We start from the raw sequence: 15,179 nt of genomic DNA on the forward strand, positions 1-15,179 counted from the left end.
AGCACAGAGCACTGAGGAGCCGGGGCTGTCACCTCCTCACAGCAGAGAGCACTGAGGAGCCGGGGCTGTCACCTCCTCACAGCACAGAACACTGAGGAGCCGGGGCTGTCACCACCTCACAGCACAGAGCACTGAGGAGCCGGGGCTGTCACCACCTCACAGCACAGAACACTGAGGAGCCGGGGCTGTCACCTCCTCACAGCACAGAACACTGAGGAGCCGGGGCTGTCACCACCTCACAGCACAGAACACTGAGGAGCCGGGGCTGTCACCTCCTCACAGCACAGAACACTGAGGAGCCGGGGCTGTCACCACCTCACAGCACAGAACACTGAGGAGCCGGGGCTGTCACCACCTCACAGCACAGAGCACTGAGGAGCCAGGGCTGTCACCTCCTCACAGCACAGAGCACTGAGGAGCCGTGGCTGTCACCTCCTCACAGCACAGAGGAGCCGGGGCTGTCACCTCCTCACAGCACAGAACACTGAGGAGCCGGGGCTGTCACCTCCTCACAGCACAGAGCACTGAGGAGCCGGGGCTGTCACCTCACAGCACATTACACTGAGGAGCCGGGGCTGTCACCTCCTCACAGCACAGAGCACTGAGGAGCCGTGGCTGTCACCTCCTCACAGCACAGAGGAGCCGGGGCTGTCACCTCCTCACAGCACAGAACACTGAGGAGCCGGGGCTGTCACCTCCTCACAGCACAGAGCACTGAGGAGCCGGCACGCAGTGGCTGATGAACTCCAGGAGAGAAAAGGCGGGAACACTGAACTCCGCCCCTTGTTGCTGTCACGTGCTCTGATGTAATCACAGGTCCTTTACTAAAGCATCTGCCGAGTTATGCCCCGCCCCTTATTATCACATGCTGGTGACGTAATCTGAGGTCCTTCAGCTGTTTCTTTGCAGTGTGCAGGTTGTTGTCTCTGGTGTCAGCCGTTGTGGTGCCCGCAGGTCCCGCTCTCCTCTCCGGTGTGATGTGCCGGTGACTGCAGGATAAGGTGACGTATAATCCGCGCTGTGCCTCTCTGTATGTAATGGTAAGGTTCCTGTGCAGACCCTGCGGTTCCTGTGCAAAGGGAAAGATATGCGGCAACTCTGCAATTCTCTTGTGTTATGGATTTTCTGTGCTGATCGGTTCTGTGCCGTTCAGTGTCTTTTCCTGTGGATTTTCTCTGCTGATCAGTTCTGTGCCGTTCGGTGTCTTTTCCTGTGGATTTTCTCTGCTGATCGGTTCTGTGCCGTTCGGTGTCTTTTCCTGTGGATTTTCTCTGCTGATCAGTTCTGTGCCGTTCGGTGTCTTTTCCTGTGGATTTTCTGTGCTGATCGGTTCTGTGCCGTTCAGTGTCTTTTCCTGTGGATTTTCTCTGCTGATCAGTTCTGTGCCGTTCGGTGTCTTTTCCTGTGGATTTTCTGTGCTGATCGGTTCTGTGCCGTTCGGTGTCTTTTCCTGTGGATTTTCTCTGCTGATCGGTTCTGTGCCGTTCGGTGTCTTTTCCTGTGGATTTTCTGTGCTGATCTCTGTGTCGTTCGGTGTCTTTTCCTGTGGATTTTCTCTGCTGATCAGTTCTGTGCCGTTCAGTGTCTTTTCCTGTGGATTTTCTCTGCTGATCAGTTCTGTGCCGTTCGGTGTCTTTTCCTGTGGATTTTCTCTGCTGATCGGTTCTGTGCCGTTCGGTGTCTTTTCCTGTGGATTTTCTGTGCTGATCTCTGTGTCGTTCGGTGTCTTTTCCTGTGGATTTTCTCTGCTGATCGGTTCTGTGCCGTTCGGTGTCTTTTCCTGTGGATTTTCTGTGCTGATCTCTGTGTCGTTCGGTGTCTTTTCCTGTGGATTTTCTCTGCTGATCAGTTCTGTGCCGTTCGGTGTCTTTTCCTGTGGATTTTCTGTGCTGATCGGTTCTGTGCCGTTCGGTGTCTTTTCCTGTGGATTTTCTGTGCTGATCGGTTCTGTGCCGTTCGGTGTCTTTTCCTGTGGATTTTCTCTGCTGATCTCTGTGTCGTTCGGTGTCTTTTCCTGTGGATTTTCTCTGCTGATCGGCTCTGTGTCGTTCGGTGTCTTTTCCTGTGGATTTTCTCTGCTGATCTCTGTGTCGTTCGGTGTCTTTTCCTGTGGATTTTCTCTGCTGATCGGTTCTGTGCCGTTCGGTGTCTTTTCCTGTGGATTTTCTCTGCTGATCGGTTCTGTGCCGTTCGGTGTCTTTTCCTGTGGATTTTCTCTGCTGATCGGTTCTGTGCCGTTCAGTGTCTTTTCCTGTGGATTTTCTGTGCTGATCTCTGTGTCGTTCGGTGTCTTTTCCTGTGGATTTTCTCTGCTGATCGGTTCTGTGTTGTTCGGTGTCTTTTCCTGTGGATTTTCTGTGCTGATCTCTGTGTCGTTCGGTGTCTTTTCCTGTGGATTTTCTCTGCTGATCGGTTCTGTGCCGTTCAGTGTCTTTTCCTGTGGATTTTCTGTGCTGATCGGCTCTGTGTCGTTCAGTGTCTTTTCCTGTGGATTTTCTCTGCTGATCAGTTCTGTCGTTCGGTGTCTTTTCCTGTGGATTTTCTGTGCTGATCGGCTCTGTGTCGTTCAGTGTCTTTTCCTGTGGATTTTCTCTGCTGATCAGTTCTGTCGTTCGGTGTCTTTTCCTGTGGATTTTCTCTGCTGATCGGCTCTGTGTCGTTCAGTGTCTTTTCCTGTGGATTTTCTCTGCTGATCAGTTCTGTCGTTCGGTGTCTTTTCCTGTGGATTTTCTCTGCTGATCGGCTCTGTGTCGTTCAGTGTCTTTTCCTGTGGATTTTCTCTGCTGATCTGTGTCGTGCAGTGTCTTTTCCTGTGGATTTTCTCTGCTGATCGGCTCTGTGCCGTTCGGTGTCTTTTCCTGTGGATTTTCTGTGCTGATCTCTGTGTCGTTCGGTGTCTTTTCCTGTGGATTTTCTCTGCTGATCTGTGTCGTGCAGTGTCTTTTCCTGTGGATTTTCTGTGCTGATCGGCTCTGTGTCGTTCGGTGTCTTTTCCTGTGGATTTTCTCTGCTGATCTCTGTGTCGTTCGGTGTCTTTTCCTGTGGATTTTCTGTGCTGATCGGTTCTGTGCCGTTCGGTGTCTTTTCCTGTGGATTTTCTCTGCTGATCGGTTCTGTGTCGTTCGGTGTCTTTTCCTGTGGATTTTCTGTGCTGATCGGCTCTGTGCCGTTCGGTGTCTTTTCCTGTGGATTTTCTCTGCTGATCTGTGTCGTGCAGTGTCTTTTCCTGTGGATTTTCTGTGCTGATCGGCTCTGTGTCGTTCGGTGTCTTTTCCTGTGGATTTTCTCTGCTGATCTGTGTCGTGCAGTGTCTTTTCCTGTGGATTTTCTCTGCTGATCGGTTCTGTGTTGTTCGGTGTCTTTTCCTGTGGATTTTCTGTGCTGATCGGCTCTGTGTCGTTCGGTGTCTTTTCCTGTGGATTTTCTCTGCTGATCGGTTCTGTCGTTCGGTGTCTTTTCCTGTGGATTTTCTCTGCTGATCAGCTCTGTGTCGTTCAGTGTCTTTTCCTGTGGATTTTCTCTGCTGATCTGTGTCGTGCAGTGTCTTTTCCTGTGGATTTTCTCTGCTGATCGGTTCTGTGTTGTTCGGTGTCTTTTCCTGTGGATTTTCTCTGCTGATCGGTTCTGTCGTTCGGTGTCTTTTCCTGTGGATTTTCTCTGCTGATCGGCTCCCACGCAATTTTCTGCACCAGAGACCAAAAGCCAGCGACTGGGGGACCGATGTTTGTAACCTAGGAAGGGGTTAATACCCATGGATCTTCCCAGGTTATGAATCTCATACCGCAGCTGTATATCTATCCTTTACTGGCTATTAAATAGGAGGACCCCCAAAAAATAATGTGGGGTTCTGCTATAATTTATAGCCAGAAAAGGCTATGCAGACAACTGCGGGCTGAGATTCATAGCCTAGGAAGGGGCCATGGTTATTTCCCCCCACCTGGCCACAAACACCAGCTCTCAACCGCCCCAGAAATGGCGCATCTGTAAGATGCGTCAATTCCGGCACTTAGCCTCTCTCTTCCCACTTCCCTGTAGCTGTGGCATATGGGGTAATAAGGGGTTAATGTCACCTTTGTATTGTAAGGTGACATTAAGCCGGCTTAGTAATGGATAGGTGTCAATAAGACACCTATCCATTACTAATCCTATAGTTATTAATTTGCTAAAAAAAGACACAGCCAGAAAAGTCGTTTAATGAAATAAAACACTAAACACTGTTTGACCATTTTATTGTTACTGGTAATCCATGCGAAGCCCTCTATCTCCTATAAAAAAAATAAAAAAACAACAATATACCCATACCTGTCCGGCATTCAGTCAGTCCCATGCTGTAATCCATATCTAGGAGATATACAGTTTACAACCGGGAACAGTGCTAATGTGACCGTCCCGGCTGTAAACTACTGGGGAATGAATGAAATGCTGGGAGCGGAGCTTCAGTGACTAGCGGTGACATCACTGAAGCTGCGCTCCCTTACAGCCTGAACTCAGGTGAACTCTTGAGCGTGGGAAAATGCCAGCTGATTTTCCCACGCTCAAGAGTTTAGTATGGGTCAGGCTCTGTCATGTCGGACGCTGTTCAGACCAGGTCGTTCGACAGACAGCAGTAATTCCGCTTTTGACCACTATGTGCTCATTGGCGTCGGCTAGATTTTATCTAGCTGGTCCAAGGTTAATTTACGTGATCCTCGGATTGGAAGCTGGGCCATGCCCATTGCCTTTAAATATTTCTCCTGAACATTGGGCGTCGCCGATTATAGCTTCTGTCTTGTGCGTTGTTATCTCGGTCTGGAGTGGTGAGCTAGTAGTTGGAGTATCGTTGCTGGTGGTGTATTTCCCTTTGTTTTATTTACTCCTTCCTATATTTGTATTTATTTTGCCCTGTGCACTTATAGTGTATTCCTGAGTGACTGCGGCGTGGTGTATATTTTCCGTTATCCTTGTCTGTTCTAACTGTGGCTATTGGTGTATGATCTTTTCACTGGGTGGTGGGCTGTGGTTTCAGCCTAGGGTTAAAACAGGAGACAGGGCGAGTGTGATGCTGTAAGAATCTGGCTGCACTCGGATGTCACCCGAGTGCAGTCCTATTGAGCGTGTAGATTCAAACAGGGAAAAACGGAGAGTGGACCCACTGGACCGTGACGACGAACCCCTCTCGGACGAGCTGAACAGGTGGACCGCCCCCTATACAGGGAGAGTTAGGGGCAGGCCCGTGAGGGACTATCGCCACGGAAGCTGGAGGGTCGACTGAGATCAGACGGGTACACAGCAGGCACAAAGGGAAAGAGGGAACAGAAAGGAACTACTGAGACGAGGGAGAAGAAGGGAATGCTACAGATGCACAGAGGCTGGCAGGACAATATGGAGACACTGAGGCTGACGGGAGCAAGGAAAGGATATAGGAGCCGGGCAGGTACCGCAGAGGAAAAGGAACTGAAGGAACACGGCAGGAACACAGGAAACAGGCAGGCACTGCAGAGAGAGGAGGAGACCCAAGGTCAGAGAGCTAGGAACGCTCAGAGACCACAGGCGACCAGAAGCACTTGTAAACACAAATGAACATCAGGCACAGAGGAGCAGCAGGAAGCAGTTTACATAGCAGCGTGGGAGCTACTTCCGGGTTACAGTCCTCCAGGATGACAGAGAGGACAGGAAAGAGCGCCAACAGAGGAATCAGATGTGCGCACGCGCAGAGCTGAATGCGACGCGTGCGCGCACCCGGCGAGCTGCAGTGGGGAGAGGCAGCGGCAGCAACGGCATGACAGCGAGGGTCGAGGCCTAGACATGCACACAATCAGTGTAAACTCTAGGTAGAGGGTCAGTCAGGATTTCCCTAGTCTGAGGGAAATTGCAGGGGCCCGGGTTATTAGCTCTTGCCCACCTAGTCTCTCCGGGACAGGCTGTGATGGAGCGCAGCATCAGTGACATCACCTCTATTCACTAAAGCTGTTCTCGCAGCCTTCATGAACTGCTGTGACCTCATCCCTGGCATTTTCCCACGGTCCTGAAGTCACAGCAGTTCATGCCGGCTGTGAGAACATGTAAATATGTGACAGTACAGACATGAAAGACTAATTAAATGCATAAAGTGTATGAGAACATGATGCGAGGAACCTGATTTTGGTTTAAGTTATTTGAATTGGCCACACAGGGATAGTTAGGTTAATGCGTTGAGGCAGTAGGCCAGTTTGAACAAATGCGTTTTTAGAGCACGCTTAAAACTGTGGGGATCGGGGATTAATCGTATTAACCTAGGTAGTGAATTCCAAACAATTGGCGCAGCACATGAAAAGTCTTGTAGACGGGAGTGGGAGGTTCTGATTATTGAGGATGTTAACCTCTGGTCATTAGCAGAACGAAGAGCACGGGTAGGGTGGTAGACTGAGACCAGAGAGGAGATGTAGGGTAGTGCTGAGCCATGGAGAGCACGGGTAGGGTGGTAGGCTGAGACCAGGGAGGAGATGTAGGGTAGTGCTGAGCCATGGAGAGCACAGGTAGGGTGGTAGGCTGAGACCAGGGAGGAGATGTAGAGTAGTGCTGAGCCATGGAGGGCTTTGTGGATGAGGGTAATAAGTTTGTACTGGATTCTGGAATGGATGGGTAACCAGTGTAATGACTGGAAGAAGGTAGAGGCATCGGTATAACGGTTGGTGAGGAATGTGATCCTGGCTGCAGCATTCAGGACAGATTGTAGAGGGGAGAGTTTGGTAAGAGGGAGGCCGATTAGTAGAGAGTTACAGTAGTCCAGACAAGAATGAATAAGAGAAACAGGGTTTTTGCAGAGTCTAAAGTAAGAAAAGGGCGAATTCTAGAAATGTTTTTGAGATGCAGATAAGAAGAGCGAGTCAGTGATCGGATGTGATGGGTGAATGGAACCACACACGGAGATGGCAATGTCAGACAAAGGTAGGTTAGTAGAGTGAGAAAACACGAGGAGTTCAGTTTTTGACAGGTTCAGTTTCAGATAAAGGGAGGACATGATGTTAAAGACAGCGGTAAGACTCAAAGGACTCTAAAGGATTGCACAAAGCCTGAGGTAGCGGTCCTGCTGCTGGGTTGTTGCCCTCCTACAGCCCTCTCCACGTCTCCTAGTGTACTGGCCTGTCTCCTGGTAGAGCCTCCAGCCTCTGGACACTACGCTGACAGACACCGCAAACCTTCTTGCAACAGCTCGCATTGATGTGCCATCCTGGATGAGCTGCACTACCTGAGCCACTTGTGTGGGTTGTAGAGTCCGTCTCATGCTACCACGAGTGTGAAAGCACAACCAACATTCAAAAGTGACCAAAACATCAGCCAGAAAGCATTGGTACTGAGATGTGGTCTGTGGTCCCCACCTGCAGAACCACTCATTTATTGAGTGTGTCTTGAGCTGGAAAAAAACGCAGATGAGCACACAATTGTAGATTAACATTGGTCTGAATTCAATCTGATTTTTTTTTATCAGATTGAATTCGTCCAATTAAATCGCAATTGGGCACGAGCCCTTTCTGTGTCGTTCAGAGATCTTTAATGTGGATTTTCTCTGCTGATCTGCTCTGTGTCCTGTGACTTTAGCTGTGGATTTTCTTTGCTGATCGCCCCCCTCCGCTGATACACAAGTCAATTGTCCCAGAAGGCTGGGGGGAGCGGGGGAGCAGCGGGTCACAGAGGCAGGAGCCGGCGGCTGTGGCTAAATACTGTGCTGCTGCTAAAGAGAAATGAATATTCATTTCTCTTATAGCTTGCACAGTGGCATTAACCGCTTCAGCCGGCTTCCAGCACACATCCTACTCACTTACCTGAGTGCCCTCGCAGCAGCTCGTTTGTTCCGACGCCAGCAGCTCTTCCAGCCAAGCGATCACGCTTATTAAGGTAACGAATATGCACGCGTCTGTAACGGGGTCTGCTGTGCTGGAGTACCTCTTTCAGTACCACCCCGTGGATCAGGAGGTCCACTCTGCTTTGGCTGGATTCTGAATGAAGGACGCTGACTGGAATTCCTTCATTACATGGGCGCATATAAAATATCACTGCTTCTCCACGTATTTCCAGTGTGACAACTCTTTACTCACCGAACACAGAATATATATCACAACAGATACAGAGGGCAGGCCCATTCAAAAGCGGCAGGCCAGACATACATTACAATAGCCGCAGGTGGCCGGAGCCTGCTGATATTTACTGTGGGAAGTACAAAGGTGGGGGAGGTCAGAAGGGGGATATCTTGTCTCCTCTGCCCATGGGCGCAGCCTGTGGGCTGATGCATTAGGGACATATATCTCACATGGAACCTATTATATATATACAAATAACTGCATAACATATTCTGGGTGCTGGGGGGTTCTGTAACAGCGTCTCCACTACCACAGGCGTGGAGCACATACTCATTACCTTACTGAGCGGGGACACGTGATCGCTCGGCAGGAAATGCTGCTGGTGTCAGAATGAACAAGATGCAGCGATGGCGCACAGGAAGGTGAGTAGGATGTTGTTTTGTTTTTTTTTTCTTTTAAATAGGAGCCATGCATACAAGGACAGCGATGGGGGAGCAATGTATACAAGGACAGGGATGAGGGGATACTGCATACCCGGCTTATACTTGAGTCAATAAGTTTACCCAGTATTTTTTAGCAAAATTAGGTGCCTCGGCTTATACTCGGGTCGGCTTGTACATGAGTATATACGGTATATTTTTCTTAGTGTTCTATTTGCACGGTTCTGCACTTCACATGTTATATTGTCCCCTAGGATTTACATCTTTTTCATCTCTTTTAGCAGATTAGAAGATCCATCCATAATATCAACTTTTCTCTCCTGAATGACAAACTGAGGATGGGGGACAACAAGAATGAGATTACAAGAAGAATAATAGACTTCGCCTTAGAAATCATCTCCCTACTGAGTGGAGAGGTAAACTCTTCTATATTTCTATTATCTGCTGAGTGGAGAGGTAAACTCTTCTATATTTCTATTATCTGCTGAGTGGAGAGGTAAACTCTTCTATATTTCTATTATCTGCTGAGTGGAGAGGTAAACTCTTCTATATTTCTATTATTATCTGCTGAGTGGAGAGGTAAACTCTTCTATATTTCTATTATTATCTGCTGAGTGGAGAGGTAAACTCTTCTATATTTCTATTATTATCTGCTGAGTGGAGAGGTAAACTCTTCTATATTTCTATTATTATCTGCTGAGTGGAGAGGTAAACTCTTCTATATTTCTATTATCTGCTGAGTGGAGAGGTAAACTCTTCTATATTTCTATTGTCTGCTGAGTGGAGGGGTAAACTCTTCTATATTTCTATCATTATCTGCTGAGTGGAGAGGTAAACTCTTCTATATTTCTATTATTATCTGCTGAGTGGAGAGGTAAACTCTTCTATATTTCTATTATTATCTGCTGAGTGGAGAGGTAAACTCTTCTATATTTCTATTATTATATGCTGAGCGGAGAGGTAAACTCTTCTATATTTCTATTATCTGCTGAGTGGAGAGGTAAACTCTTCTATATTTCTATTATTATCTGCTGAGTGGAGAGGTAAACTCTTCTATATTTCTATTATCTGCTGAGTGGAGAGGTAAACTCTTCTATATTTCTATTATTATCTGCTGAGCGGAGAGGTAAACTCTTCTATATTTCTATTATTATCTGCTGAGTGGAGAGGTAAACTCTTCTATATTTCTATCATTATCTGCTGAGCGGAGAGGTAAACTCTTCTATATTTCTATTATTATCTGCTGAGTGGAGAGGTAAACTCTTCTATATTTCTATTATTATCTGCTGAGTGGAGAGGTAAACTCTTCTATATTTCTATTATCTGCTGAGTGGAGAGGTAAACTCTTCTATATTTCTATTATCTGCTGAGTGGAGAGGTAAACTCTTCTACATTTCTATTATTATCTGCTGAGTGGAGAGGTAAACTCTTCTATATTTCTATTATCTGCTGAGTGGAGAGGTAAACTCTTCTATATTTCTATTATCTGCTGAGTGGAGAGGTAAACTCTTCTATATTTCTATTATCTGCTGAGTGGAGAGGTAAACTCTTCTATATTTCTATTATTATCTGCTGAGTGGAGAGGTAAACTCTTCTATATTTCTATTATCTGCTGAGTGGAGAGGTAAACTCTTCTATATTTCTATTATTATCTGGTGAGTGGAGAGGTAAACTCTTCTATATTTCTATTATCTGCTGAGGGGAGAGGTAAACTCTTCTATATTTCTATTATTATCTGCTGAGTGGAGAGGTAAACTCTTCTATATTTCTATTATTATCTGCTGAGTGGAGAGGTAAACTCTTCTATATTTCTATTATCTGCTGAGTGGAGAGGTAAACTCTTCTATATTTCTATTATTATCTGCTGAGTGGAGAGGTAAACTCTTCTATATTTCTATTATCTGCTGAGTGGAGAGGTAAACTCTTCTATATTTCTATTATTATCTGCTGAGTGGAGAGGTAAACTCTTCTATATTTCTATTATTATTTGCTGAGTGGAGAGGTAAACTCTTCTATATTTCTATTATCTGCTGAGTGGAGAGGTAAACTTTTCTATATTTCTATCATTATCTGCTGAGTGGAGAGGTAAACTCTTCTATATTTCTATTATTATCTGCTGAGTGGAGAGGTAAACTCTTCTATATTTCTATTATTATCTGCTGAGTGGAGAGGTAAACTCTTCTATATTTCTATTATCTGCTGAGTGGAGAGGTAAACTCTTCTATATTTCTATTATTATCTGCTGAGCGGAGAGGTAAACTCTTCTATATTTCTATTATCTGCTGAGTGGAGAGGTAAACTCTTCTATATTTCTATTATTATCTGGTGAGTGGAGAGGTAAACTCTTCTATATTTCTATTATCTGCTGAGGGGAGAGGTAAACTCTTCTATATTTCTATTATTATCTGCTGAGTGGAGAGGTAAACTCTTCTATATTTCTATTATTATCTGCTGAGTGGAGAGGTAAACTCTTCTATATTTCTATTATCTGCTGAGTGGAGAGGTAAACTCTTCTATATATCTATTATTATCTGCTGAGTGGAGAGGTAAACTCTTCTATATTTCTATTATCTGCTGAGGGGAGAGGTAAACTCTTCTATAGTTCTATCACTATCTGCTGAGTGGACAATGGAAGATTTTAAACAGATGATTTGAAGCAATGAGGCGATGGCCAATAGACTAGGCTTTGACTGTGGAAATGGGTGTGGAAGAAACAAGGGGAAAAAGAGGCTAACTGATAAAAAAATGAAAGAAATGTCAAGTTTGATGGAGGAAGCCTGATGACATGAGGTTGTTTCACAGCCTAAGGCGTTGAACACTTGACCAGGATCGATGGTTGTCTCAATTCTGAGCTATATGTTAGTATCCTACAAGATGAGTTACTTTGCACACTCAAGTACTATGGTGTGAAAATGACGACATAGTGTTCCTGCAGGACAACAACCTGAAGCATATAGTGAGATTGGAGAAGAAATGGTTCAATGACAATGAATTAGAGGTGCCGGAAGGCCACATAGTCCTCCAATATTTGTCGGTAGAGTAAAAGAAAACGCTGTATACCTACCCGAGTGAAGTGACCAGTGTGCACCAAGCTTGTGTAAGAGAGACCTGGGATCATACTTCGGTCGACACATGCTTGAATCTGATAAAGAGCACGTCCAGAAGGATTTAGGCCGTGGAGAAAGCCATAGGTGGAGGTATAAAATAATAAAAATAAAAATGTAGATTTTTAGGAGCAAAATAGTAACAATGCAGTGATGCATGAATCTGCAGTACTACTCATATGGAAAATAGTTGCAAGTCACACTTATGTATGTGATGGGCAAGATGATTGTGAGCATCAGGGGTTGAGGTCCGAAGGCTTATGCTTCCCTTTATTATGGATGCAACGCCTGGACCTCAACCTCCATGATACTCACACACGCATTATAGACAAATCTGTAGATTCAGGCTCATAATTTGCATTTCTAAAACCAAGAATAATACAAGTAGATTGTATAGTTTCCTTGAACTCGAGCTGGAAAAACATTTGAGCTCTTCTGAAAGCAGCTGAAGTCAGCTGATTGAAAAGGGAGATGTCTGTCATTACCTCATCAGCGTACAGGGGAGGTGGTCCTGTGTCGAAACTAGAGCTGGGGGTTACGATATTCCCCTGCCATCACCAATCTGTGACGGAGCTTACACAGTCACAGCTCTCTGGCGCCCCCTTACCCTCAGGTCCGTCCAGGAACTGCCTCTAGGATAAGTAGTCGCCAGAGAGGCTGCCCTATTACAAACTGGTTATCGAAGCACTCCGTAGTGAGGGCAGTATATATATCACCAGGCCGGAGATAGATAGATATATATGTATTATACAGATATTACAGCCAGAAGTATAGATAAAAGTAGGGTACAGGTATGGGATTGCAGTTAGCTGTATGTGTCAAGTTACCATTCCTTATAGCACGTGGACCCCAGGGAAGCTCTTGAGTCCACAGGCACTTCCTTAGTTTCTGGTCCATCTCCAATGGTGATGTGGCGTGGTTCCATGGCATGGTGTATTGGACTTAACCCTGAGATGCACGGTACTCTCATAATTCATCTCTAGGTGTCGCTGCCCAACTGTCTACTCCTTCCATTGATACCTGATTGATATTGGCAGCCTAGCCAAAAAGGACAGCAGGGGGTCCAAGCTCTGTTCCTCCTCGCCTTAATTAACATGTGGCCCCTAATTCTCTGGCCATATGGCAGGTTCCTGTTCTTTTGGGAATTTGTATACTTATCCCATGGGTGGGGGCCAGAATTCAGGAGTGGAAGGAGATCTCTGGATAATATATTGGGCCTGAATTAATAAATCCAAATTTCTTGTCTCCCTCCTCCCTCACAGGCCCTCATTACGTCACTGGTGTACAGGAGAATTGGTTGTTGTTGCGTTGTCAGTCATCTCAGTACAACGGGATCACAATCTACTGTATACCAAGGGAGAAATAATAGTCAGTTCTCTGTGTCTCTTATCAACAGGATTACACCATAGTGAGGAAGACATCAAGTGACTGTGCGACCCCTATTATCCATCTCCATGAGTCCAGAGGTGGGAAAAGGAGCCAGAAACTCAACACAAAATCTCCTCCGCGCTCCCTGGTGCACGAGAAGAAGATCCTAGAACTCACCAACAGGATCACGGAGCTGCTGACTAGAGAGGTGACTGCTGGGAGATTATACAGTATACACTGGAGGATTCTGGGTGATGAGAGGAGACTGCTGGGAGATTATACAGTATACACTGGAGGATTCTGGGTGATGAGAGGAGACTGCTGGGAGATTATACAGTATACACTGGAGGATTCTGGGTGATGAGAGGAGACTGCTGGGAGATTATACAGTATACACTGGAGGATTCTGGGTGATGAGAGGTGACTGCTGGGAGATTATACAGTATACACTGGAGGATTCTGGGTGATGAGAGGAGACTGCTGGGAGATTATACAGTACACACTGGAGGATTCTGGGTGATGAGAGGAGACTGCTGGGAGATTATACAGTATACACTGGAGGATTCTGGGTGATGAGGAGACTGCTGGGAGATTATACAGTATACACTGGAGGATTCTGGGTGATGAGAGGAGACTGCTGGGAGATTATACAGTATACACTGGAGGATTCTGGGTGATGAGAGGAGACTGCTGGGAGATTATACAGTATACACTGGAGGATTCTGGGTGATGAGGAGACTGCTGGGAGATTATACAGTGTACACTGGAGGATTCTGGGTGATGGGAGGAGGCTGCTGGGAGATTATACAGTATACACTGGAGGATTCTGGGTGATGAGAGGAGACTGCTGGGAGATTATACAGTATACACTGGAGGATTCTGGGTGATGAGAGGAGACTGCTGGGAGATTATACAGTATACACTGGAGGATTCTGGGTGATGAGAGGAGACTGCTGGGAGATTATACAGTATACACTGGAGGATTCTGGGTGATGAGGAGACTGCTGGGAGATTATACAGTATACACTGGAGGATTCTGGGTGATGAGAGGAGACTGCTGGGAGATTATACAGTACACACTGGAGGATTCTGGGTGATGAGAGGAGACTGCTGGGAGATTATACAGTATACACTGGAGGATTCTGGGTGATGAGGAGACTGCTGGGAGATTATACAGTATACACTGGAGGATTCTGGGTGATGAGAGGAGACTGCTGGGAGATTATACAGTATACACTGGAGGATTCTGGGTGATGAGAGGAGACTGCTGGGAGATTATACAGTATACACTGGAGGATTCTGGATTATGTGAGGAGACTGCTGGGAGATTATATAGAACACACTGGTGGATTCTGGGTGATGTCGGTTTTGTTGGTTGTCAGGTTCCTCTAAGGTGTCAGGACATTGCTGTCTTTTTTTCCATGGAGGAGTGGGATTATCTTGAAGGGCACCGGGATCTGTACGAGGATGAAACAATGGAGAATTTCCTGCCTCCGATGTCACAAGGTAAGAGGTTACTGTGCTTATGTTATACTAGATGGTGGCCCGATTCTAACGCATTGGGTATTCTAGAATATGTATGTAGTTTATTTATGAAGTAAACGTGACTGAACTATGGCGTGTGGGGGTACAGTGTAGTGCGCTGTGGCATGTGGCAGTACAGTGGAGTGCGCTGTGGCGGTACAGTGGAGTGCGCTGTGGCATGTGACGGTACTGTGTAGTGCTCTGTGACATGTGGTGGTACAGTGGAGTGCTCTGTGGCATGTGGTGGTATGGTCTAGTGCTCTGGGGCATGCGGCGGTACAGTGGAGTGCGCTGTGGTGTGTGGCGGTACTCAACCTGTACCAGTGAGTAGATAGTGATGCCTCGCTGCGGTTCTATGGGGGTGACCTCACACATCAGTGAATATTATTCTTACCAATCACACATCTCCTGTTATCAAATGTGGGACAGTTTTAGGAGGGGCAACTCACTGAACTGGCCGCACAAGTGATGGCGCAATTTCAGAGACATCATGAAGGAATCAAGTGCACGGAGCTACAAGTACAGAGCTTCATACCAGCAGCGGCGGCAAGAACTACATCTACCAGCAACCCCTGGAGAGACACGGGAAGTGGGAGGAGTCTAGAGGAGTAAAAAAGAGGAAGCTGAATGAATGTCAGAATGATGATGGAGACATGACTGGATCCACTAGTCTGACCAAGCCTGCTCCATGTTTATGAGGTATACTG

The 15,179-nt window shown here is 46.5% G+C and overlaps 1 protein-coding gene across 3 annotated transcripts in view; it reads left to right on the forward strand.

Moving 5' to 3' along the window:
• The first annotated feature begins 840 nt into the window (after positions 1-840).
• Positions 841-15,179, forward strand: part of LOC143808902 (oocyte zinc finger protein XlCOF7.1-like) — a 57,489-nt gene continuing 43,150 nt past the window's right edge. Inside the window, exons 1-4 of one of the 3 annotated variants that reach the window (XM_077292085.1) lie at positions 841-1,001; positions 8,761-8,892; positions 12,977-13,156; positions 14,376-14,454. In XM_077292085.1, coding sequence (XP_077148200.1) covers positions 8,815-8,892; positions 12,977-13,156; positions 14,376-14,454 — 337 coding nt within the window. In that variant the 5' untranslated portion in view covers positions 841-1,001; positions 8,761-8,814. Of the gene's footprint in view, positions 1,002-8,757; positions 8,893-12,976; positions 13,157-14,330; positions 14,455-15,179 lie in introns of all 3 variants that reach the window. The other 2 variants (XM_077292083.1, XM_077292082.1) reach the window with 2 other exon arrangements.

The sequence above is a fragment of the Ranitomeya variabilis genome, chromosome 2 (genome assembly GCF_051348905.1).
Source record: "Ranitomeya variabilis isolate aRanVar5 chromosome 2, aRanVar5.hap1, whole genome shotgun sequence".
In the NCBI taxonomy this organism is placed as follows: Eukaryota; Metazoa; Chordata; class Amphibia; order Anura; family Dendrobatidae; genus Ranitomeya; species Ranitomeya variabilis.